This window comes from Diceros bicornis, chromosome 31 (genome assembly GCF_020826845.1).
Source record: "Diceros bicornis minor isolate mBicDic1 chromosome 31, mDicBic1.mat.cur, whole genome shotgun sequence".
Lineage (NCBI taxonomy): Eukaryota > Metazoa > Chordata > Mammalia > Perissodactyla > Rhinocerotidae > Diceros > Diceros bicornis.
In genome coordinates this window covers 32,325,238-32,349,761 of record NC_080770.1, presented here as the reverse complement: position 1 = coordinate 32,349,761, position 24,524 = coordinate 32,325,238, and the positions used below count along the sequence as shown (strand labels likewise).

Below are 24,524 nucleotides of genomic sequence, written 5' to 3'. Positions count from 1 at the left end.
GACTGTGTTGAGGGGTGTGTGGCCCTGCAGGCAGTGGGGCTTGTCAGCTGCAGACTTGTGCTTCTCAAACAGCCACACAGGGGATCAGCCCCACCCTCCAAAGCCTGAAACAACTGGGGGCTCCCATGCCTGGGGCCAGCCCCACTCAGCTGCAACCCTGAGAGAGCTGACAACAGCTTTACAGCTCAGGGGCTACAGCAATTGTAAGCCCCTGAGTCTAGCAACCAGCCATACTGGGGGCCTACTCACTTAACCCAAAAACTGCAACAGAATGTTCTATTAGACCTTGCAGCCAACTGTGCTGGAGCTCCCCATGCCCGATAAAGTGACTGAAGGGACCATAGCAGCCACACGCAGCTGAGCGTTACAACCAGCCATCTAGGGGGATGCAACCTGCAGCAAGAGCAACCCTGCCGCACAGAAGGCCACATGTAGCCCACACAGGGGACACTCTTGGAACATTTGGAACTGGTGACGAGAGGGAAGCACAGTCTTGGGCCTCATAAGGCATCTCTTACATAAGGCCACCTCTCCAAGATCAGGAGACATAGCTGACCTACCTAATACATAGATACAAGCACAGAGAAAGAGAAAAAATGAGGAGACAAAGGAATACATTCCAAGTAAGGGAAGAGGGCAAAACCACAGAAAAAGAACTAAGTGAAACAGAGATAAACAATCTACCTGACAAAGAGTTCAAACTAATAGTCACAGGGATGTTCACTGATCTTGGGAGAAGAAGAGATGAACTCAGTGAGACCTTCAACAAAGAACTGGAAAATATAAAAAAATAACCTATCAGAAATGAAGAATACAATACTGGAAATGAAAAATTCACTAAAGGGACTCAAAACCAGTAACGGATCAGTGAGCTGGACGAAAGACTAGAGGAAATCACCAAGTTGAACAGATAAAAGAAAAAAGAATTAAAAAGAACGAGGACAGTCTAAGGGACCTCTGGGACAATATCAAGCGCACTAACATCCATGTTATAGGTGTCCCAGAAGGAGAAGAGAGAGACAAAGGGGAGAGAATCTATTTGAAGAAATAATAGCTGAAAACTTTCCTAACTTAAGGAAGGAAACAGGATGCAGACCTACACACCACTCATCCAGGTACAGGAAGCAGAGAGAACACCAAAAAAGATAAACGCAAAGAGGCCCACACCAAGACACATCATAATTAAAATGTCCAGAATTAAAGACAAAGAGAGAATCCTAAAAGCTGCAAGAGAAAGGCAACAAGTTACATACAAAGGAAACCCCATAAGGCTATCAGCTGACTTCTCAGCAGAAACCTTACAGGTTAGAAGGGAGTGGCACAATATATTTCAAGTGCTGAAAAGGAAAAACCTACAGTCAAGAATACTCTACCCAGCAAGGTTATCATTCAGAATGGAAGGAGAGACAAAGAGTTTCCCAGACAAGCAAAAACTAAAGGAGTTTATCACCAAGAAACCAGCCTTACAAGAAACGCTAAAGGGACTCATTTAGTTGGAAAAGAGAAGATCACAAATAGGAATAAGAAAATTATCAAAAAAAAAAAAAAAAAAACAATAAAATCACTGGTAAAGGCCAATACACAGTAAAGGTAGCAGATCAACTACCCATGAAGCTAATCTAAAGGTCAAAAGAAAAAAGTGCTAAAATTATCTATTTCCATGATAAGAGGGTAATGGATACACATGCACAAAAGAGATGTTAGATTTGATATCAAAAACATAAAATGTGGGCAGAGGGGAGTAAAAGAGTAGAGCTTTTAGCAAGAGGTCAAACAAAAGAGACCATCAACTTAATATAGATTGCCATTAATGTAAGTTATTACACATGAACCAGAAATCTATAATAAATACACAAAAAACTAAGAGAAAGGAACCTAAACATAATACTAAAGAAAGTCATCAAACCACAATGGAAGAGAGCAAGAGAAGAAGAAAGGAACAGAGAAGAACTACTAAAACACTCAGAAAAAAAGTAACAAAATGGCAATAAGTATACACTTATCAACAGCTACTTTAAACGTCAATGGACTAAATGCTCCAATCAAAAGGCACAGGGTGGCTGACTGAATAAAAAAACAAGACCTGGGCTGGCCCGGTGGCATAGTGCTTGGATTCATGCACACAGTTTCGGGGCACCAGGGTTCACAGGTTTGGATCCTGGATGCGGACCTACACACCACTCATCAAGTCATACTGTGGCCATGTCCCACATACAAAACATAGAGGAAGACTGGCACAGATGTTAGCTCACGGACAATCTTCCTCAAGCAAAAAAGAGGAAGATTGGTGACAGATGTTAGCTCAGGTCTGATCTTCCTCACCAAAACAAACAAACAAACCAAAAAACCACAACAAAACAAGACCCATATATATGCTGCACATAACAGACACACTTCAGACCTAAAGACACTCACAAACTGAAAGTGAAGGGATGGAAAAAGATACTCCATGGAAATGGCAATGAAAAGAAAGCTGGGGTAGGAACACTTATATCAGACAAAATAGACTTTAAAACAAAAACTGTAACAAGAGACAAAGAAGGGCACTACATAATGATAAAGGGAACAATCCAACAAGAGGATATAACACTTGCAAATATCTATGCACCCAACATAGGAGCACCTAAATATGTAAAGCAATTATTAACAGACATAATAGGAGAAATAGACAGCAACACAATAATGGTAGGGAACTTTAACACTCCACTCACACCAATGGATGGATCATCCAAACAGAAGATCAATAAGGAAACATTGGCCTTAAACAATACCTTAGACCAGATGGACTTAGTAGATGTATCCAGAACATTCCATCCAAAAACCGAAGAATACACATTCTTTTCTAATGCACATGGAACATTCTCCAGGGTCGATCTCTTATTAGGCCACAAAAGAAGTTGCAATAAATTTAAGAAGACTGAAATAATACCAACCATCTTTTCTGACCACAATGGTATCAAACTAGAAATCAAGTATAGGAAAAAAATCAGAAAAGCCACAAATATGTGGAGATTAAACAAAATGCTACTGAACAACGATTGGGTCAATGAAGAAATCAAAGGAGAAATCAAAAAATACCTGGAGACAAAGGAAAATGAAAATACAACATGAGAAAATTTATGGGATACACCAAAAGCAGTTCTAAGAGATAGGTTTATAGCAATAGCGGCCTACCTAAACAAACAAGAAAAATCTCAAGTAAACAATCTAACAGTGCACCTAAAGGAACTGGAAAAAGAAGAACAAACAAAGCCCAAATTCAGTAGAAGGAAGTAATTAACAAAAACCAGAGCAGAAATAAATGAAGTAGAGACTGAAAAAACAATAGAAAAAGATCAATGAAACTAAGAGCTGGTTCTTTGAAAAGATAAACAGAAATGACAAACCTTTAGCTAGACTCATCAAGAAAAAAAGAGAGAAGGCTCAAATAAACAGAATCAGCCATGAAAGAGGAGAAATTACAATGGATACCTCAGAAATACAAAAGATTATAAGAGAACACTACGAAAAGCTATACACTAATAAATTGGATAATCTAGAATGGATAAATTCTTAGAATCATACAACCTTCCAAAACTGAATCAAGAAGAAATAGAGAACTTCAATAGACTAATCACCAGTAAGGAGATTGAAAAAGTAATCAAAAACCTCCCAAAAAATAAAAGTCCAGGACCAGACGGCTTCCCTGGTGAATTCTAGCAAACATTCAAAGAAGACTTAATACCTATCCTTCTCAAACTCTTCCAAAAAACTGAAGAGGAGGGGAAGCTTCCTAACTCATTCTATGAAGCCAACATTATCCAGATACCAAAACCAGACAAGGACAACACAAAAAAAAGAAAATTACAGGCCAATATCACGGATGGACGTTGAAGCAAAAATCCTCAAGAAAATACTAGCAAATTGAATACAACATTATATTAAAAAGATCATACATCACGATCAAGTGGGATTTATTCCAGGGATACTGGAACGGTTCAACATCTGCAAATCAATCAACGTGATACACCACATTAACAAAATGAAGAATAAAAATCACATGATCATCTCAATAGATGCAGAGAAGGCATTTGACAAGATACAGCATCCATTTATGATAAAAACTCTGAATGAAGTGGGTATAGAAGGAAAGTACCTCAACATAATAAAGCCCATATATGACAAACCCACAGCTAATATCCTTTTCAATGGTGAAAAACTGAAAGCTATCCCTCTAAGAACAGGAACCAGACAAGGATGCCCACTCTCACCACTTCTATTTAACGTGGTATTGGAAGTCCCAGCCAGAGCAATCAGGCAAGAAAAAGAAATAAAAGGGATCCAAACTGGAAAGGAAGAAGTGAAACTGCCACCATTTGCAGATGACATGATTTTATATAGAGAAAACCCTAAAGAAGCTACCAAGAAACTTTTAGAAGTAATAAACAAATACGGTAAAGTTGCAGGATACAAAATCAACATACAAAAATCAGTTGCATTTCTATACTAACAATGAAGCAGCAGAAAGAGAAATTAAGAGTATAATCCCATTTACAATTGCAACAAAAAGAATAAAATACCTAGGAATAAATCTAACCAAATAGGTGAAAGACTTTTACACTGAAAACTATAAAATATGTTGAAAGAAACTGAAGACGACACAAAGAAATGGAAAGATATTCTGTGCTCTTGGATTGGAAGAATTAACATAGTTAAATTAACTATATTAATTTAATAATTTAACGATGTTAAAAATGTCCATACTTCCCAAAGCAATCTACAGATTCAATGCAATCCTATCAAAGTTCCAACGACATTTTTCACAGAAATAGAATAAAGAATCCTAAAATTTATATGGAAAAACAAAGACTCCAAATACCCAAAGGAATCCCGAGAAAAAAAGAACAAAGCTGGACGTATCACACTCTCTGATTTCAAAATATACTACAAAGCTATAGTAATCAAAACAGCATGGTACTGGCACAAAAAGAGACACAGAGATCAATGGAACAGAACCGAGAGCCTAGAAATAAACCCACACATCTATGGACAGCTAATTTTCGACAAGGGAGCCAAGAACATACAATGGAGAAAAGAAAGTCTCTTCAATAAATGGTGATGGGAAAACTAGACAGACACATGGAAAAGAATGAAAGTAGACCATTATCTTACACCATACACAAAAATTAACTCAAAATGGATTAAAGACTTGATGTAAGACCTGAAACCATACAAGTTCTAGAAGAAAACATAGGCAGTATGCTCTTCGACATCGGTCTTAGCAGCATATTTTCAAGTACCATGTTAAACTGGGCAACGGAAACAATAGGAAAAATAAACAAATGGGACAACATCAAACTAAAAAGCTTCTGCACAGCAAAGGAAACCATTAACAAAACGAAAAGACAACCTAACAATTGGGAGAAGATATTTGCAAACCATGTATCTGATAAGGGGTTAATATCCAAAATATATAAAGAACTCATACATCTCAACAACAAAAAAACTAACAACCTAATTAAAAAGTGGGCAAAAGACCTGAACAGACATTTCTCCAAAGAAGATATACAGATTGCCAACAGACACATGAAAAGAAGTTCAACATCATTAACTCTCAGGGAAATGCAAATCAAAACTACAAGGAGATATCACCTCAGTCGTCAGGATGGCTATAATTAACAAGACAGGAAACAACAAGTGTTGGAGAGGATGTGGAGAAAAGGCAACTCTTATACACTGCTGGTGGGAGTGCAAACTGGTGCAGCCACTATGGAAAACAGTATGGAGATTCCTCAAAAAATTAAGAATAGAACTACCATACGATCCAGCTATTCCACTGCTGGGTATTTATCCAAAGAACATGAAAACACGAATGTGTAAAGATATATACCCCTATGTTCACTGCAGCATTATTCACAATAGCCAAGACTTAGAAACAACCTAAGGTGCCCATCAAGGGATGAGTGGATAAAGATGATGTGGTATATATACACAATGGAATACTACTCAGCCATTAAAAAGGATGAAATTGTGCCATTTGTGACAACATGGATGGACCTTGAGGGTATTATGCTAAGCGAAATAAGTCAGAGAGAGAGAGTCAAATACCATATGATCTCAGTCATAAATAGAAGATAACAGCAACTACAAACAAACCCATAGAGACAGAGATTGGACTGGCGGTTACCAGAGGGGAAGTGCAGAGAGAGGAGGGAGAAAGGGGTGATTAGACACGTGTGTATGGTGATGGATTGTAATTAGTGTTTGGGTGGGGAACATGATGTAATCTACACAGAAATCAAAATATAATGATGTACACCTGAAATTTATATAATGTTATAAACCAATGTCACCGCAATAAAAACAAAAATAAAAATGCAGTATCAGCAAAGCTCAACACAGCAAAGCGCAATAAAACATGGTATTGCCTGTAGGCTGAACATTACACAACAAAGATGAAAGACATCAAAGATCTAAGTAAATGGGGAAACATATGATCATGGATTGGAAGATTCAACACACCAAAGATGTCAATTCTGTCCTAATTAATATACAAGTTTAATGCAATTCCTATCAAAAACTCAGCATATTTTTTTAGATATAGCCAAGATCATTTTAAAATTTATATAGGAAGGCAAAGGAACTAGAATAGCTAAAACAATTTTGATAAAGACTGCAGTAGGAGGAATGGCTATCTGATTTGAAGACTTATTGCTGTAATCAAGACCTATGGTATTGTCGGAGGCATACACAAATAGATCAATGGAAGAAAACAGAGAAGCTGAAATAGACCCACGCCAATATGCCCAACTGATTCTTGACAAAGTTACAAACACAATTCAAAGGAGGAAAGACAGCCTTTTCAATAAATAGTGCTGGAACAGTTGGACATTCATAGGTAAAACAAAAACAAAAAATTCTCAAACTGTCTCACACATCTCATATTAAATTAACTCAAAATCGATGTAAGATATAATGTAATTAAAACCATCAAACTTTTAGAAGAAATAGGAGAAAATTTGGGGATCTATGGCATGGAAAAGAGTTCCTAAACTTGACATCAAAAGCATAATTCATAAAAGGAAAAATTTTTGATAAATTGTACCTCATCAAAATTAAAATTTTTGCTCTGTAAAAGCTTCTGTTATGGGTTTAATTGAGTCCCCCTAAAATTCACATATTGAAGTCTTAACCCTCAGCATCTTAAAATGTGACCTCATTTAGATGTAGGGTTGTTGCAGACGTAACCAGTTAAGATGAGGTCATAGGGTGTGGACTCTAATCCAGTATGACAAGCGTCCTTATTAGAAGAGAACATTTAGACACGGAGACACAAACTGGGAGAATGTCAAGTGAAGATGAATGCAGAGATCTACAAGCCAAGGCACACCAAATTTTGCCAGAAACCAACAGCAGCTGGGAGAGAGGCATGGAACAAATCATCCCTCACAGCCCTCAGAGGGAACCAACCTGGCTGACACCTTGATCTCAGACTTCTGGCCCCAGAACTGAGACAATAAATTTCTGTTGTTTAAACCTCCGTGTTTGTGACACTTTGTTACAGCAGACCTAGCAAATTAATACACCTCTATAAAGAGGATGAAAAGACAGCTATAGCCTAGGAGAAAATATCTGCAAATCACACATCCAACAAAGGACTAGTCTTTAGAATATATAAAGAATCTTAAAACACAAAAGTAAAAAAGCAAACAATCCAATTAGAATATGGGCAAAAGACATAAAGAAATATTTCACTGAAGAAGATATACAGATGGTAAATAAGCACATGAAAAGATGTTTAACATCATTTACTATTAGGGAAACTCAAATTAAAACCACAATGAGATATAAATACACACCTATCAGAATGGCTCAGATAAAATACAGCGATGACAACAAATCCTGGCAAGGATGAGGAGGAGCTGGATCACCCACACAAGGCTGCTGGGAATGTAAAGTGGTACAGCCACTCTGGAAGACTGTTTGGCAGTTTCTTTAAAAAAAACCGTAAACACGCAACTAACAAATAATCCAACAACTGCACTCCTGGTTCTTTGTTTCAGAGAAATAAATACTTATGTTCATACAAAAACCTGTACGCAGGGCCGGCCCCATGGTTTAGCGGTTAAGTGCGCACGCTCCGCTACTGGCGGCCCGGGGTTCAGATCCCAGGTGCGCCGATGCACCGCTTCTCTGGCCATGCTGAGGCCGCGTCCCACATACAGCAACCAGAAGGATGTGCAACTATGACATACAACTATCTACTGGGGCTTTGGGGAAAAAAAGGAGAAGGATTGGCAACAGATGTTAGCTCAGAGCCGGTCTTCCTCAGCAAAAAGAGGAGGATTAGCACGGATGTTAGCTCAGGGCTGATCTTCCTCACAAAAAAAAAAAAAAAACCTGTATGCAAATGTTTATAGCAGCTTTATTTGTAATAGCAAAAAACTAGAAACAAACTAGATGTCTCACCATGGAACACTACTCAACAATAAAAACGAAAGAACTACTGATACACACAACGTAGACAAATCTCGAGAGAACTGGGCTGAGTGAAAAAAGCCAATCCCAAAAGGTTACATACTGTATGATTCCATTTATATAACAATCTTGAAATGACAAAACTATAGAATTGAAGAACAGATTACTGAATGCCAGAGGTTAAGGAGGGGATGGGGGCAGAGGGGAAGTGGATGTGGTTAAAAAGAGCAACTTGAAGGATCTTGTGGTAATAGAAATGTTCTGGATCTTGACAGTATCAATGTCAGTATCTTGGTTGTGATATTATACTGTAGTTTTGCAAGATGTTCCCATCGGGGGAAACTGTGTAAAGGGTAAATAGGATCTCTCTGTATTATCTTTACAACTGCACATAAATCTATAACTATCTCAAAATAAAAAGTTTATTTTTTTAAAAAAATAAAGTACAAGGACAATACGAATGAAAATGAATGAACTATTGCTACATAATGGCAAGCAAAAAAAGCCAGACACAGGGGCCGGCCTGTGGCATGGCAGTTAAGGGGGCGCACTCCGCTGCTGGCGGCCCAGGTTAGGATCCTGCATGCGCACTGACGCATCGCTTGTCAGGCCACATAAAGTGGAGGAAAATGGGCACGGATGTTAGCTCAGGGCCAGTCTTCCTGAGCAAAAAGAGAAGGATTAGCATGGATGTTAGCTCAGGGCTGATCTCCCTCACACACACACAAAAAAGCCAGACACAAATAAGTATATGCTGTATTATTCCATTTATGTGAAGTTCAAACACGGGCAATATTAAATTGATAGTGTTAGAAGTAAGGATAGTGGTTGCTATTGGGGAGGAGAATGAGGGAAGTAATGAAGGAACAATAGAGGGACATCTGGGGTACTGGTAATGGTTCATTTTTTGACAGTGGTGGTGGTTACATAGGTGTGTAATAAATCATTAAGGTGTGCACTTATGATCTGTGCACTTTTCTGTGTGTGTTACACATTAACAATTTAAAAAGTTTATTAAAGAAAAAAAGTCTATACGACGAATACACACGGGGGTGGCAGGCACAGCAGCCACAATGAGGGTGAAAAGGCACACGGCTGGGAGAGGATAGCTCTAGGTTTCCCGTCTCAGCTTATTACTTCATTCATTAATTCATGTAACAGCCATTTACTGAACTGAACACACGCTGTCTGCCAGGTGTCAGGGATACACTTGTTGGGAATACATTTGTGAATAACATACAATAGTTGCCTTTAGGGATGGAGAATATGAGTGAACACTGGGGAGGCGGTTAAAACAAGAGAGGGACCACTGTATGGACCAATGATGATGTTGTGCCACGAACTGCTGAGTGTTATTAACTTAGCCCTCTTCATCTGGAGTTAAAAAAAAAAAAAAAAAAAGGCCCTCATGGATCTTATACTCTTCTAAGACAGACAGCAACAGGCAAATAGACGCATAATGTTAGTAACAACTTATACGCAGGAAGAGAAAGCCGCCTCTTCTTCTATAAGGGAAGTCAGAAGTTAGGCAAACAATTCCCAGCCATCATTTCATTTGATCCCTACAAAGCCCTATGAAGTACGTCCCTTTCAACTTTACAATCTTTCAAACGATTATCAGGAGGGTGTTTTGACCCTTACACAGGTCAAAGGAAGTACAGAAAACCCGGAACTCTAGAGAACATAGAAGGCACACTTCACCCGGGGCTGGGCGGACGCTGAGGAGAGAACTTCTCAACCACGGAGCGCAGAGGGGCTGCGGGCTGGAATGGGGAACCGGCAACGCGGATCTAGCACTTACCACCCCAATGCACCAATCCCGAAAGCCAGCCCCAGAGACGAGTAGTAGGGGGCATTTACAGCGCCTTCACCTCCGTTATCTTATTCGTTCCCCCACCACGGTATCAGGGCGGTATTAATTTTGTTCCTGCTTTCAAAAAGCTCAGAGAAGCACAACCACTTGCCCGGGGTCACACAGAGAAGTAGTGGCGGAGTCATGGCTCCAAATCAGGGTCCATTTATTCCCAATTCCTGCTCCGTCCAAAGTCTCGGGGACAAAGGTCCGCCTCACGCTGTCCCACCCCTCCAATTTACCTTCAGCAGGCTCTGGAGCGCCGCAAAGCTCTCTGCTGTCAGCGCGGCCATCTTCCCCGAGCCCCGTGATCGCGGCGCTCGGCGAGGCGCGGTCACGTGGCTCCGACGGCCGCCGCGCGGCATGCCGGGGACTGTAGTCTTTCAGGATGGCGGGAGCTGCCCCGGTTGTGGCGCTGAGGGAAGGGGAGGGTCCGAGTAGGAGGAGACGGTTGGATAGCTCAGTCCCGGGACGCGAGGGCCGTGGGACTGCGAGGACGCGGGCGCGGGATGGTTTTCAGTGGAGAACGTTTGATTGGCTTATCTACCTACCAGGTCAGGGGAAACTGATTTTCCCCTGACCCAATCAGTTTCCCCTGACCCACGTGGGTGGGCTGGCGGATTTGGAGGTGCACCTGCAGGCTTGGCAGGCGCCCTGGAAACGTAGCTGTTCTGGAGTGATCAGCGTACCTGGCCGCTTGGAATCAAAATGTTGTTGTGCATATCGGAATTCTCGGAATTTACTCCTTCCCCCATCTCGAAGAATATAAAATTGCTTTCACATGTATAGTTTCTTTTCTGTCTATGGGGTAGGCAGGAGATGGTATTATTTGCTTTATCCAGGTGGGGAAACTGAATCGTTTAGGGTTTTTAGTGACTTTCCCTAGTCCTAGGGGAGATCTGTTTTGAAGAACAGGTGAGGAAGTGTCTGGGAGAAGGGGTAGGGAGGGAATCCAATGAAAGATATTACCTACTAGGTTCCTATTACACCTGTGGGGGAGGGGGGGTCCATGGAAATGATTTAATTCCTTTATTTAACAAGGTAATTATAATGAATAACGAATGGTTTTGAGTGGGTAGTACAGGACTCTGATTTCCCTGGGGCTCAGAGGTGCTACCTTCAAACAGACTGAAATTGTAAACTCCCAGAACTTGGTTTTTAAGGAACCACCTGCCTCTTCTGCACCCCAACACCCCAGCCTCTGACTTTTCCGTTATCCACCTTTAGTATCTGGTTGGCTCTTTCTTTTTCTACCTCCACTTCCTTAGCAAAATTTGGCTCAAAACAGGTTCTGATAAATTCAAGCTAAAGAAAGAATGTCTAATTGCGAAATTCCAGAAATTGGTAAGCTGCTAAGGTCATTTGTTCCTCTGCCTTCTACTCCTCCCCATCCTCCTTCTTGCTCTCCGTTTTCTGTGGAGGTGTTGTCCAAGCCCAGGAAGACAAACCCGGGTTGTCAGAGGATGAGCCCACACCTGGACTAGACTTTAGAACCACATGTGATTCCAGCTGTCTTTCTTGGCCTCTCCCTCTTTTCTTCCCCCAGGACCCACATGGTTTGCTTCCTGTTTTCTGCCAAAAGTCACTATAAGCTCTAGGTGTACTCCTTACTGTATCCACAGGGCCAGCCCAGTGCCTTGAGTGAATTGAACGTTTGTTAAATAAACAACAATCCCCCAAAAGTGGTTAGACTAAAATTACCTTCTCTGACTTTTCTGCAGGGATATTGCCTTATTGTTTGCAGGACTGTGCCTTCTTGTCTTACTTTAGAAAGATGGGCAGTGTGGTCACCAGCCTCCAAGATGGCCCCTCTGATCCCTGCCTCTTGGGATTTCCAGCCTAGTGTAGTCCCCTCCCACATTGTACCAGGATTTGTCTGTGTGCCCAATATCAGACAGAAGTGATGGTATGTCGCTTCTAAGATTAGTTAGAAAGATGGCAGCTTCTGGGTACTCTCTCGTTTCTCTGCTCTCTTTTTCTTAAATCTCATGCTCTGGGGAAAGCAAGCTGCCATGTTGTGAGCAGTCCTCTGGAGAGGTCCATATGGTGAAGAACTGAAGACTCGGGCCAATAGCCAGCAAGAAACTGAGGCCTGCCAACAGCCTCATTACTGAGTTTGGAAGCAGATTCCCCAGGCCTGGTAGAGCCTTGAGATAATAGTAGCCTTGGCCAACATCTTAACTACAACCTCATGAGAGATTCTGAGCCAGAACCACCCAGCCAAGCCACTCCTAGATTTCTGGACTGCAAAAACTATATGATTATAAATGTTTGTTGTTTTAAGCTATTAAGTTTTAGGGTAATTTGTTGCACAGCAATAATAATTAATATATGGAAGCAATAAAGCAAGGGGCTTTAGAATTCAACCTAGGTTTGAATCCCAACTCTATGCATTATTAACTGTACCTTGAACAAATTCTTGAACTTCTCTGAGCCTCAGTTTCCACATCTGTAGAATGATGTTGATCACACCTCCCTCAGGGCGCTGACCAGAGGGACAGGTGCTGCCCAGTGGGAGGACGTTCAGCTCTGCTTGCCTTCGAGGGCAGGTGTGATAGGAGGGTCCCCAGGCTCCAGTCAGTGCGAGGCAGGGCCTGCAACCCTGCACTGTGTCATCCCGTCTTAGTCGGGATTCTCAGATCGCCGCTGCCAGGTTGTGTTTAAAGGTTTGGTTATGGTCTGGAGAGCTTCCAGCAATTCCTAAACCATAAACTCTTTCATGGGAAGGAACAGAGCACAATGTCAGAGTTTATTTCCGTGATTTGATCCCACTGCTTGGTTTTTGTTAGGCCTAATCTGATTTCTTTCCAATTCTGGGTGTATGAATCTGTGCTTAATTTTGTTTATTTAATAAACTTGCTGTGTGCCAGGGTCCGTTCTAAGCCTCTTACACTTACTGATTTATTTACTTCCCGTAACAATCCTATGTGATACATACACACACACGCACGCACGCACGCACGCACACGCACACACAGAGTACTATTAATTTTTCTGATTTTACATATGGGGAAACTGAGGCACAGAGAAGTTAAGCAACTTGTCCAAGGTCACACAGCTAAGTAGTGGCAGAGCCCAGATTCAAACTTGAGCAGTTCGGCTCCAGAGTCTATCCTGTTAACCACCAAACAGTACATGTCTCCTTATCTTAGGAGATACTAAGCTGGAAACTCATGCTTCTTCTGTCTGGATATCTGACTACCTTCCCAGGGGGCAAGAACAATCTAGGGTGTTCCTGGACAGTCAACACGGTGGTATGGTGAGACACAATATGGTGAGTAGAAGAGGTACCTTGGGCTTTAGAAAAAGACCTGGTTCAATGTCTGGCTCCTGTGAGCTTCTGGCAAGTTACTTCATCTCTCTGAACCTCAGGTTCCTCATCTGTAAAATGGGAACAACAATAATAAAAATACCTTTTGACCATTGGGGGAGCAAGAGGATGACTTACACCCAAAGGGAGGAGGATTATTTATCTGGAGATTCCATTCTACCCACTGGCAGCTCTAAAGGGCAGAGCTTTCCTGTGCTATGGGAAAGGATTGGCACTAGATGATCAACTCTCTCAATCCTCAGGGATGAGGGATTTCCTGGGACACAGGACTTCCAGTGCTCACCCTGGGACAGTCCTGGGCAAACCAGGCCAGTGGGTCACCCTTGTCTGAGCCCTGAGCCTTTGAGGGAAACCATCCTTTTGTAGCTCTTGTCCTGTCTTCTCTAGTGGGGCTGATGTGAAGACAGCGATACGGATGCAGAATTTTTTAATAGAAGGTGATTAAGGGCAGCAATCTTAGTTTGGGTTTTTTTCTTTTAAGTAACAGCTTTGTTTAGGTGTAATTCATGTATCATACAATTTACCCATTTAAAGTATACAATTCAGTGGATTTTAGTATATTCAGAGTTGCATAACCATCACTGTCAATTTTTGAACACATTTACCGTGCCAAAAAGAAACCCCATCCCCTTTAGCTATCATCCCCTAACTCTTTCCCTCACACCCCAATGCTAGGCAACCACTAATCTCTCTTCTGTCTATAGATTTGCCTATTCTGGACACTTCATGTGAATGTAAGCAGACAATACGTGGTCTTTTTTAATGGTTTCTTCCACTTAGCCTAATATTTTCAAGGGCTGTCCATGCTGTAGCTTGTATCAGTACTTCATTGCTTTTGATTGTCAAATAATTTCCATTGTGTGGATACACCACATTTTGTTTATCCATTCATCAGTTGATGGATATTCGGGTTGTTTCCACCTTTTGGCTATCACGAATAATGCTGCTGTGAATGACACTCTTGAACGAGTTTTTGTGTGGCTTTATGTTTTCATTTCTCTTGGGGCATATACCCAGGAGTGCAATTGCTGGGTCATATGGCAACTCTGTGTTTAACTTTCTGAGGAACCATCAGACTGTTTTGCAAAGTGGCTGCACCATTTTACATTCCCGCGCACCATGTATGAGGGTTCCGATTTCTCCGCATCCTCACCAACACTTGTTATGTTGTCTTTTGACCATAGCCATCCTAGTGGGTGTAAAGTGGTATCTCACGGTGAGCAATCTTGTTTTGAAGTTGCATTTGCACAGCAAGCACATTTTGTCACTCAGACCCCTTATGTTCATTTGAGGTGACTGATGGAGATTGTGGGGGCTTCAGCCCCCAGTCTGCCCTCTGGTCCCAGCACTGAGTCCTGGCTGCCTTCTTTATCAGAGGATCGCCTGCGGGAGGTGAATTAGGCCATGGGGCCTGTGGTCCCTTTGGAAGAGCCCCCCTCATTTGCCTGGTTTCCCTTTTCCTCACCCCCACTTCAGGGACTGGGATGAGGGCAGGTGTCCAGGGAGAAGAGGCTGCTCCGTCTTTTTGGTCCTGTGCCACCTCCCCTAAGCCAAGCAGTAACTTTGAAGTGGTCTGAGCAGCAGGCAAACTGGGGACAGGAGACCTGAAAATGACAGGTGTGCACTGTCTCGGAAATGCCATCTGTGTCCAGATCGGGCTTCAGAAGCTACACCATTTGGGGCTCACTCTGCACTAGTAGTATCTTAATTAACACAGTGTTTCAAAATTGGGAGATCTGACATAAAAATCCAGATTTCTGGCTTTTCTTTAAAAATTGGCAGGCCTAGCCATGCTGTTCCCACCTAAACACATTGCAGCAGTTGGCTGGAGCTTAGTCCTGGCTGCCCCCTGAAGACTGGCCTGGGCTCTCCGAATCCCCACCGTCCCCTCTACCCTCTGTTGTGTCACAGTTGGCCCTCTCTGTAATTTGTCACCTGCTTTTTTTCCTGAGAGTATTCGTTAGAGCCCAACTTCTCTCAGGAACACAATGGGGTAAACTTGGGCCATAGTAGATGGCAAGGCTGAATTTGGGCATTTGGGATCCTGGGTTTCCAGCCGTCTCCAGCCCATCTCCCCATGAGTCTAAGCAAGTTGCAGGCATGATGTGGGCATCTAATTTGTCATCCATGCTTCTTGAGCAATTTTTATGGGCCAAGCACTGTTCTAAGAGTTTTACATGTATTAACTCATTTAATCCTCATGGTAACCAAAAATAATCCCAGTTTACAGATAGGAAAACTAAGACAGAGAAAAAACTCGCTCCCAGTCCATGGGGAATTGGTGGCAGAGCCAGGAGCAAATGAGGTCATTTTGTGAGCTTGCTCCTAGTATAATGTCTGGTCCGTTATGGGGCTTTAGCTACTACATAACAATTTATCTGGCCTTACCAACTGCTGTTAATATGCTACATGGCTGGGCATTGGTCCAGGCCAGGTGCCCCTCATTAAAGCCAGGAGTTGGGGTAGATAATATACATGTTTGGAGAGATGATACCTGTGATTCTTTTCAGCTCTAACTTGTGGTGAATCTCTGAAAGCTGGTAAGAGAAGAGGAGAGGGGCATTTGGGGATTTGCCGTGCCTGGAAAACTAGTACCCAGCCGGTCACTCCTGGGGGTGTTTCCTGCCCCCCACTACAGAACACCAGGGGCTGGGAGTCCAGAGTTCCTCTCCCAGTTCTGACTGCCCTGGTGGCTGTGATTAGTGAAGTCCAGGGCACAACAGACCTGGGAGGGCACTGTGACCTCATTTCTCGTCCTCCTGTCCCCAGGAGTAACACAGAAGTGGCTGGTAACACACGGCATTGTCCTCGCACACAGGGCCCCTTTGTTTCCCCAATACACAGAGCAGCGGCTGTGACAATGGCCTTGAATGGCACTGTACTCTCCTTTCTCCAGTGTTACACTGTGTTTTCGGTTCTGGCATCAGTTAAACAATTATTTCCTGCGAGGGTATCAGCTTTTCATCTCTTCCGCCTGCTCCCCCGTCAGCCCTCAGGCTTCAGGTCGGTGGGTACTGAGTGGAGAGCCAGATCCAGAGAGAACTGGATCCTTTGAAATGTCACCTTCTCAGGAGGCTGGAAGGCCTCAGGACCTCACCTCTCCCCTACAGGGTGGGACCTGCCCCAGAGGAAGGAACCAGACCAGGTAACACAGGACAGAGAGCTGCTGGCGGGGAGCGGGGGCTGGAGGCAATGGCTGAGGGTCCAGCCCCAGGAGGATGGGTTTTTGGATTCAAGACCTCCTGTTTGCTTGAGAGCCACTGCCTTCTGATAAACAAATAAACAAACAAAAGCAACTGAGGTCAAGCACGGCAGCCTCCCGATTAGGGAAACACTCTGCCCGTCTGACCCCCATTCGATGCCTCTGATGTCTTTGGGTGACCAGAAACGTCAGAGTCCATGTGGGGTTACTGAGATGACTGTTCCCTTAACAATAGCTGCCATTATTAAGCTCTTACTGTATGTATTGTATAAGTATACATATTGCTATCTGTGTTGTATTGATATCTGTACTGTATTGATAGCAATAATAGCAAACACTTACACAATGTGCTTCCCATTCTTGCTTGATTCAAACCCAGGCAGCCTGGTTCTAGAATCTGTGTTTTTCATCACCATGCCTCTTATATAATATTCTTTACAGTAAACCAAGATTATTGCAGGGTTTCACTGAGAGGCAGTAACGTACAGTGATAACTATCTGTGTTGATCCTTTGCCCTGTGCCAGGCAGTGTTCTAAGTGTTTTGCATCTATTTCCTTATTTCTTCCACCTAATTACCCTACTGGGTGGGTATTTTTATTATCTCCATTTTATAGATGAGGAAATTGAAGTACAGAGAAGTTAAGTGACTCGCTCAGGGTTGTGCAGCTGCCAAGGGGAAGAGCCAGGATTTGAACTCAGTTCTCTCTGGAGTATGAGGTGAATCTAAAGCCTGCCCAGGCCTGTGGCTGGTTTGGTTAGTCTCCTTCTCTGGGGCATGAGGTAAGGAGTTCTGTCCCCGGCTTTGCAGAATATCTGCACGTGAGTTGTGAGCTTGAGGAACGCAGAAGCTCCTAAATGGTTTATCTGTTGTCGTTAGCTTTTGCCTCACTCGAAGGAGGTGGAATTGCTCAAGGGTCACAGGGAAGGAGTTTGGAAAGATGATAATTGCTCTATGAATGCCACCTCTTACTTGGGCAGAGACTGGGCTGGGTTGCCACATATGTAGGAGGACGTGTGTTAAGTAAACAGGACTTAGGGGTGCGTTCAGGAAGCCAGCCTTATTTTTGCCTATCACGGGTCCTAAATTTTTTCTGTGGTGCCCCACTCTTTCCTTGCCCTGGGATGAAAGGTAGGGCAAGTCCCTGACTCTTCTGGATGCCTTTCTGGTTCCAACACTGTCTCAGTTCAGTACCTGATATGTACAGGTCTGTGGAATGACCAGACCTTCAGACTTCGTTCCAGGTGGAGACTCCACCTCCTCCAGCTGCGGTCTGGAGCAGGAAAGCGGGTCGTGGTCGGTTTCTCGCTTCCCACCTTGCACTTCCGTCTGGCTCCCTGAGGATTCTGACCCTGGTGGGCAGAGGAGAGCAGGAGAAGAGGAAGGAGAGAAGCAGGAAGTTCTTACTTGGTTAATACTGTGCTAAGCTGGCACCCCACTGGCTGGGCCTGATGGGTGATTAAACCTGATTCTTTATCTCTTGGTACGATTTTACAGATACTTCAGAGAACAGCCTCCTTCCTCGACTTTGGGGATTCCTACATTGCCGGTCCCTGGAAGCTGGCTGCCTAAGACTCTTTCCTTAATCCCTCAGCATCTGAGCAGTGCTGTATTAGTTTGTTAGGGCTGCCAAAACAAATACCATGGACCAGGTGTCTTAAACAACAGAAATGTATTTTCTCACAATTCTAGAGCCCAGAAGTCCGAGATCAAGGTGAGGGCGGGTTGGTTTCTTCTGAGGCCTCTGTCCTTGGCTTGCAGATGGCCGCCTTCTCACTGTGTCCTCACTTGGTCTTCCCTCTGTATGTGCATCCCTGGTGTCTCTCTGTGTTTCCTAATCTTTTGTCATAAAGACACTAGTCAGATTGGATTCGGGCCCACTCTAAAGACTTTATTACCTTAATCATCTCTTTAAAGCCCTGTCTCCAAATAGTTACAGTCTGAGGTCCTGGGGATTAGGACTTCAACATATGGATTTGGGGGACACAATTCAGCCATAACAGATGCTGTCAGCTTCTTTCTGTGGAAGAGTTTCCACTGCTCCTGGCGGAGCCTCTTAAAAAGGATCCACACAACCCACGAGGTGGCCTGTTGCACACTTCTGCTTATAGAAAATACTCAACCCCCCTTTATCCTGCAAATCCAAGGCCACCTCCCCACTCCAGCTGGCCCCCCATCTCTCCGGCACCCTGGGCTTCTCAGGTGTGATTCAGCCTCAGCCCTCAGTGACGGCCCAGCTCTGGGGACGCGGTGCCGTGAGATCACTCGTGCACACTTGGGACTTGGAGTGTACCTGCTGCTGACTCCAGAATTCGTCCTCTACCCTCCCACTGTCTTCCTCATCAACCCTCCTTCGTGGGCTGGAGGTGGTCCAGTAAGGGAGAACTGGTTTCTTTCGTAAGTTCCACGTGGTATCATAGCTCACTTTGGAATGTGTCATCTAATGTCTTGTGCCTTTGGCACAAACTGAGACAAAGATAGTTTTTCCATCCTGCTACACGTGCAACATCTCATTCAATTTTCATGAGGAACCCTATGAGAAAGAAAATATTATCCACACACAGCTGAAGGAGAAGAATCTGGAGCTCAGAAGGGTTCAGGATCTCGCCAAGACAGACTGCTCCGCGAGTAGGGGGAAGGTGTGGATTTCGGCTCTAACACACTTCACCACACTCCTCTGGGCCTTCGCCCCTCTGAGATCTTTCGCCTGCAGGCTTTTGTTCTGTGCTGGTAAAAACATCCTTCTTAGCAGAATATTATAAAAAGAAAAAGGGAAAATCCTTGCTTGTGCTCCAGTTGCAATGCAGGGGCTGGTGCCAGGCGACAAGGACATTGGGAACTTTCACAGATGCAAGGTGAGATGAGCTCCATGTACCACAGGGATCTCTGCCCGGAACCCCCGCCCCTCCCACAGCATAACCTAATTGGTGGAATAAGACAGAGAAATGGAATATCTTTTTTTGTAGATGTGCATAAAAGCAATATTGTATTCTGAAAATCTTATTCGAGGCAGAAGGGGCCATATCATCTCACCTCCAGTCTCCTAGGAGGTACTTACCTAAAGAAGACTTCAAAATATAAAGATATTTGTTCTGAAGAAATTTATTTGTTTAGATTTTTAATTCTTTTCTTTACATATGAAAAGCCCAGGCCCACCATTGCCCATCCTTGGACAATTTCCTAGAAAAGAGAAGACTATGAACAGGTCTGGCAGCTGTTTGGAAGCTGCGTGCTCAGGCTGTGTCCAGGGTCCATCTGGCGACAATGCAGGGCTGCACTGGGCTGGGGTGGGGTCGGGTCAGGGGTCCAGGGAACAGGACTGGGTTGGGCTGGGGCTGCAGCTGGCTGGACCAGGGAAGAAGGAGACGACAATGGTTCTGTTCACCACTCAGCAAGTATTTAATGAACACCTGTTATGCCCAAGATCTTTGTGGGCACTCTGCCGGGGAGGGGCAGATCGTTAAATGGGCCCTGGAAAAACTGACGTCTGCACTTCTTTCCAGGGGGTGCTCAGAGGAAGGTGAGGCGCTGGAAGTAGGGTGTTTCAGGTGGAGGGATTGGAGGAAAAGCATTACGTGCTTGGAGACCTGCAGATGGTTTTGAATGGCCAGAGCTCAGGGGGCGGGGTGGGGAAGCAGGAGTCAGAACAGGGTGAAGGAAGGAGGTGGGGAGCCGGCTGATCAGTGCTTGAGGCTGGATAGGGAGGTCGGCTCAGGGGGACCCAGCAGGGCTTTAAGCAGAGAAGTGACCCGAGTGGCTTTGCCTTTTAGAGAGCGAGCTCCGGGGCAGGACAGGGACACATTGGAGCATTGCAGGTGTCAACACTCAGGGGGCTGGGCCGGGGTGGATGAAGGGCCCAGTGGAAGCCCTGGCATCCTCAAGAAGGGAAAGGGGAAGGGCTCAGGCTGAGGAGAGTGTGGGAGCCGTGTGGGGTCAACCGAGGGAGGCATATGGAATGCCCCTCTGGTTTCTGACTCAGACCACGGAAGAGATGCTGTGCCATTACCAAGGTGTGTGTGTGTGTGTGTGTGTGTGTGTGTGTGTGTGTGGAGGGGGACAGCTGGGCTGGGACTGGAGGGGGATGGAGAATCTTCTTAGCAGGAGGAAGTGGGGCACGAGAGTTGTTCTTGCTCTCAACAAATATGTGCTGAGGGCCTGGCATGGCTGATACTGGGGAGAGGGAAGCACAGGGGACACATTCCATTCCTCTCAGAGCTGCCAGCCAAGGAAAGGAGCAATTCAAATGCGGTATAGCAGAAAGGCTCTCAAAGGGAATTGGGGAAGGGCTGGGGAAGTTTGGATATGGACCAAATATTTAGTGATATTAGAGAATGATTCACTTTTTTAGGTGGGATATGGTGTCGTGTTTTTGGTGGGAGAATACCCCTCAGCTTTTTTTCTTTTTTGGAGATGCAAGTTGAAATGGTTAGGGGTGAAAGGTGATGCTATCTATGGTATCTCTAATGTGCTTGGAAATAAAATAAATACAGAGAGAGAGACAGAGAGAGCAAATATGAGAAAACGTTACCAATTGTTGGAAATATATGAGTCCATTTTACTATTCTTTTGGCTTTTGGCTTTTCTGTGTGAAATATTTCATAATAAAAATTTAAAAATACAAAGTAGCAAGTGCATTGACAGGAAGTAAGTTACTGTGATAAGACAAAGGAAGGTCCCTAATTGAAATTTGATGGGTGAGGGATGCTTCCCAAAGAAAATATCATCTAAGACCTGAGAGATGCGCTGGGGAATGTTCCAGGCAGAGGGAACAGCATGTGTGAAGGCCTAGTAGCATGTTTTGCTAGACGAACAAAAAGACATTTAACGTGGGTGTAGAATGTGGAGCAGGGAGTCACCAAGAGGTGTGAAGGGAAAGGCGAGCAGGCCCCGCAGAGCTGGGAGTGTGTGAGAGTCTGGCTTTGTCCTGACACTAGTGTGCACGGGGGGTTGCATTTCAGAAGGCTGTCCCTAACGAGTATCGAGCTGGCAGGGTCTGGCCGTTCCAAGCTTTGTCTGTATTAGTTCACGCAGTCCTCACTGTGCCTTTTCCAGGGACCGAGGAACCAGCATCTGTAATTTAGAGGAGAGGCAGACTGAGCACGGAGGGTTAAGTGACCTGCCCAAGGTCACCAGTCTGGAGGAGCCTGGAGGAGCCAGACTGGAACCCAACACCCATGCTCCTAACCTCCCGGCCACACCACCTGTCGGGTCCAGTCTGCTCTCTGTGGGGAGGGAATTGGAGGCGAGCTGGACTCCTCGAGGCCAGAAGACTGCTTAGGAAGCAGTTGCGCAAGCCCAGGCAAGTGGCAATGGTGACTTGAACTCAAATAGTAACAGTGGAGATGGAGACAATGGATGGCAGAGTCATCCTGGAGTGAAATGGACAGGACTCGGTGAGTGAGCAGTGTGTGCGGGGAGTCACAGATGGTGCCCAGTCCACCCCGCACCAAGCACCCGCCCCATCTGGGCATGAGAAGTGGGACACAGTCAGGAATGTGGGGACATCTTCATACCAATTGGAGGGGGCGTTAGTGGACCCTCACATCTCCTTCGTTTCTGAGGAGCAGCCTGTTGTACATCCCACTCGCATTTCTCTGGTCCTGGCCTCTGCTAAGCTTCGTTTTGGGGGCAACTTGCTATTTTCATTGTTTGAATTTTGTCACCTGCGACTGTTGTAGTCTGTGGGTCACTCCTGTGTCCTGAGTTTACCGCACAGTTGAGCCACAGCCCCTGGTCCCCTTCCTAATTGTCTCCCAACGCCCCCCACGCTGACAGCCTTGATTGATGGGACACGAGCACCTGTGCTGCTCTGCCAGCAGCCCTTGATCCTTGGGCCTCTCCAGAGGGCTCAACGGGGGTGACAATTAAACAAATACTGAAACACGATAGAAAGAAATACTTGGCCGTGTCCTCCCAATGCTTATTGATTTTTAAGATCTTCTCGGGCATGAGAACAAGGTTCACCGCTGGCGTCTTGGTGTTGGACTCCGGTCAACTGGAAGAACAGCTTGTCGCTCAGGGCGGGGTGCCCAGCAGGGCCGGGGTGCCCACAGGGCCGGGGTGCCAGCAGGGCGGGGTTCCCGCAGGGCGAGTTGCCCAGCAGGGGCGGGGTGTCCAGCAGGGACGGGGTGCCAGCAGGGCGGGGTGCCCGCAGGGTCGGGGTGCCCAGCAGGGTCGGGGTGCCCGCAGGGCCGGGGTGCCAGCAGGGCGGGGTGCCCAGCAGGGCGGGAGTGGCTGCCCCCCCCTGCAGGGGGTCAGTTTGCGAGAGGGAGCTCGGCTGGGAGGGAGCTGCACTCACTGGAAGTCGGGGGCACCGCACCCGGAAGGGTCCTCGTGACGTCCTGGGAAGCCACGAAGGCCACTTCTCAGTTCCATACCAATTTTCTGGGGCCTCCTTTTTTTCTTGCTAAAGGCCTCAGGAATTCCAGGTTGTTTTTTTTCCTGTGTCAAAAATGATACAACGACTACATGAACTCGTGCTTAGAGGACACGGGGCTGCAACATGAGCTCTTCTGTGTTACAGACTCCTGCCTTCCATTCCTCTCTCCAGAGGAATTCTTCAGCGAACAGCAAATATTTATCTAGCTGCTGCTATGTGCTACACCCTGTTCTAAGTGTTGGTGATACCGCAGTGAACAAAACGAAAACAAGTCCCTGCTCCTCTGGAGCTTACTTTCTAGGGAACATTGTGAGGAGTTTGGTGTGTGGCCTTCCAGTCTATACCTATATCTATAGCTACATCTATACCTATACCTATATCTATATCTACATCCACATCCATATCTATAACCGTGTCCGTATCCACATCTATACCTATATCTATCTACAGGCTCATGTTGTACATGTGATTCTGTGACTTGCTTTATTTACTAACCATATGTCTTGGAGCTCCTTCCATGTCAGCATAAATGGACCTTCCTCATCCTTTGAGAGCTGCGGAATGGTCCTCTGTAGGGATAAACCCCTGTAGATAGACATTCGGGTTGTTCTAATTTTTTTCACAAAGAGTGCTGCAACAAACTTTCCTCTGCACATACTGTTGTACACGCAAGGGTCTGTGCACTTACTAAGTAACCATGGGTAAGTGAATTAACCTCTCCGTGCCTCAGTTTCCTCATGAATAAAATGAAGGTAATAATAGTACCTCCCTCTGTTCATCAAGGAAATGCAAACTAACCACGATGAAATGCTACTTCACATCCAGTAGGATAGCTATAATCAAAAAGACAGATACTAACAAATATTGGTTGGCAAGGATGTGAAGAAATTGGAACCCTGTACACTGCTGGTGGGAATGTAAAATGGTGCAGCCACTTTGGAAAAAAGTTTGGCAGCTCCTCAGAAGGTTAAACACAGAATTGCCATATGACCCAACAATTCTACTCCGACGTATATACCCACGATAAGTGAGAACACATGCCCACACAAAACTTGTGCACAAATATTCATAGCAGCATTATTTGTAACAGCCAAAAGGGAGAAGCAACCCAAACTGTTTATCTGTTTGATGGATAAATAAACAAAATGAGGTATATCTATACAATGGCATATTACTCAGCATTAAAAAGATATAAAGTGCTGATACATGCTGCAACGTGGATGAATCTTGAAAACGTTATGCTAACTGGAAGAAGCCAGTCACAAGAGACCACATATTGTATGACTGCATCTATATGAAATGTC

The 24,524-nt window shown here is 44.6% G+C and overlaps 1 protein-coding gene across 2 annotated transcripts in view; it reads right to left on the bottom strand.

Annotated features, from left to right (window-relative positions):
* Positions 1–10,617, bottom strand: part of COMMD9 (COMM domain containing 9) — a 36,001-nt gene extending 25,384 nt beyond the window's left edge. For both annotated transcript variants that reach the window (XM_058527139.1, XM_058527140.1), the window contains exon 1: positions 10,552–10,617. In XM_058527139.1, coding sequence (XP_058383122.1) covers positions 10,552–10,602 — 51 coding nt within the window. In that variant the 5' untranslated portion in view covers positions 10,603–10,617. The remainder of the gene's footprint in view (positions 1–10,551) is intronic.
* Positions 10,618–24,524: the final 13,907 nt, after the last annotated feature.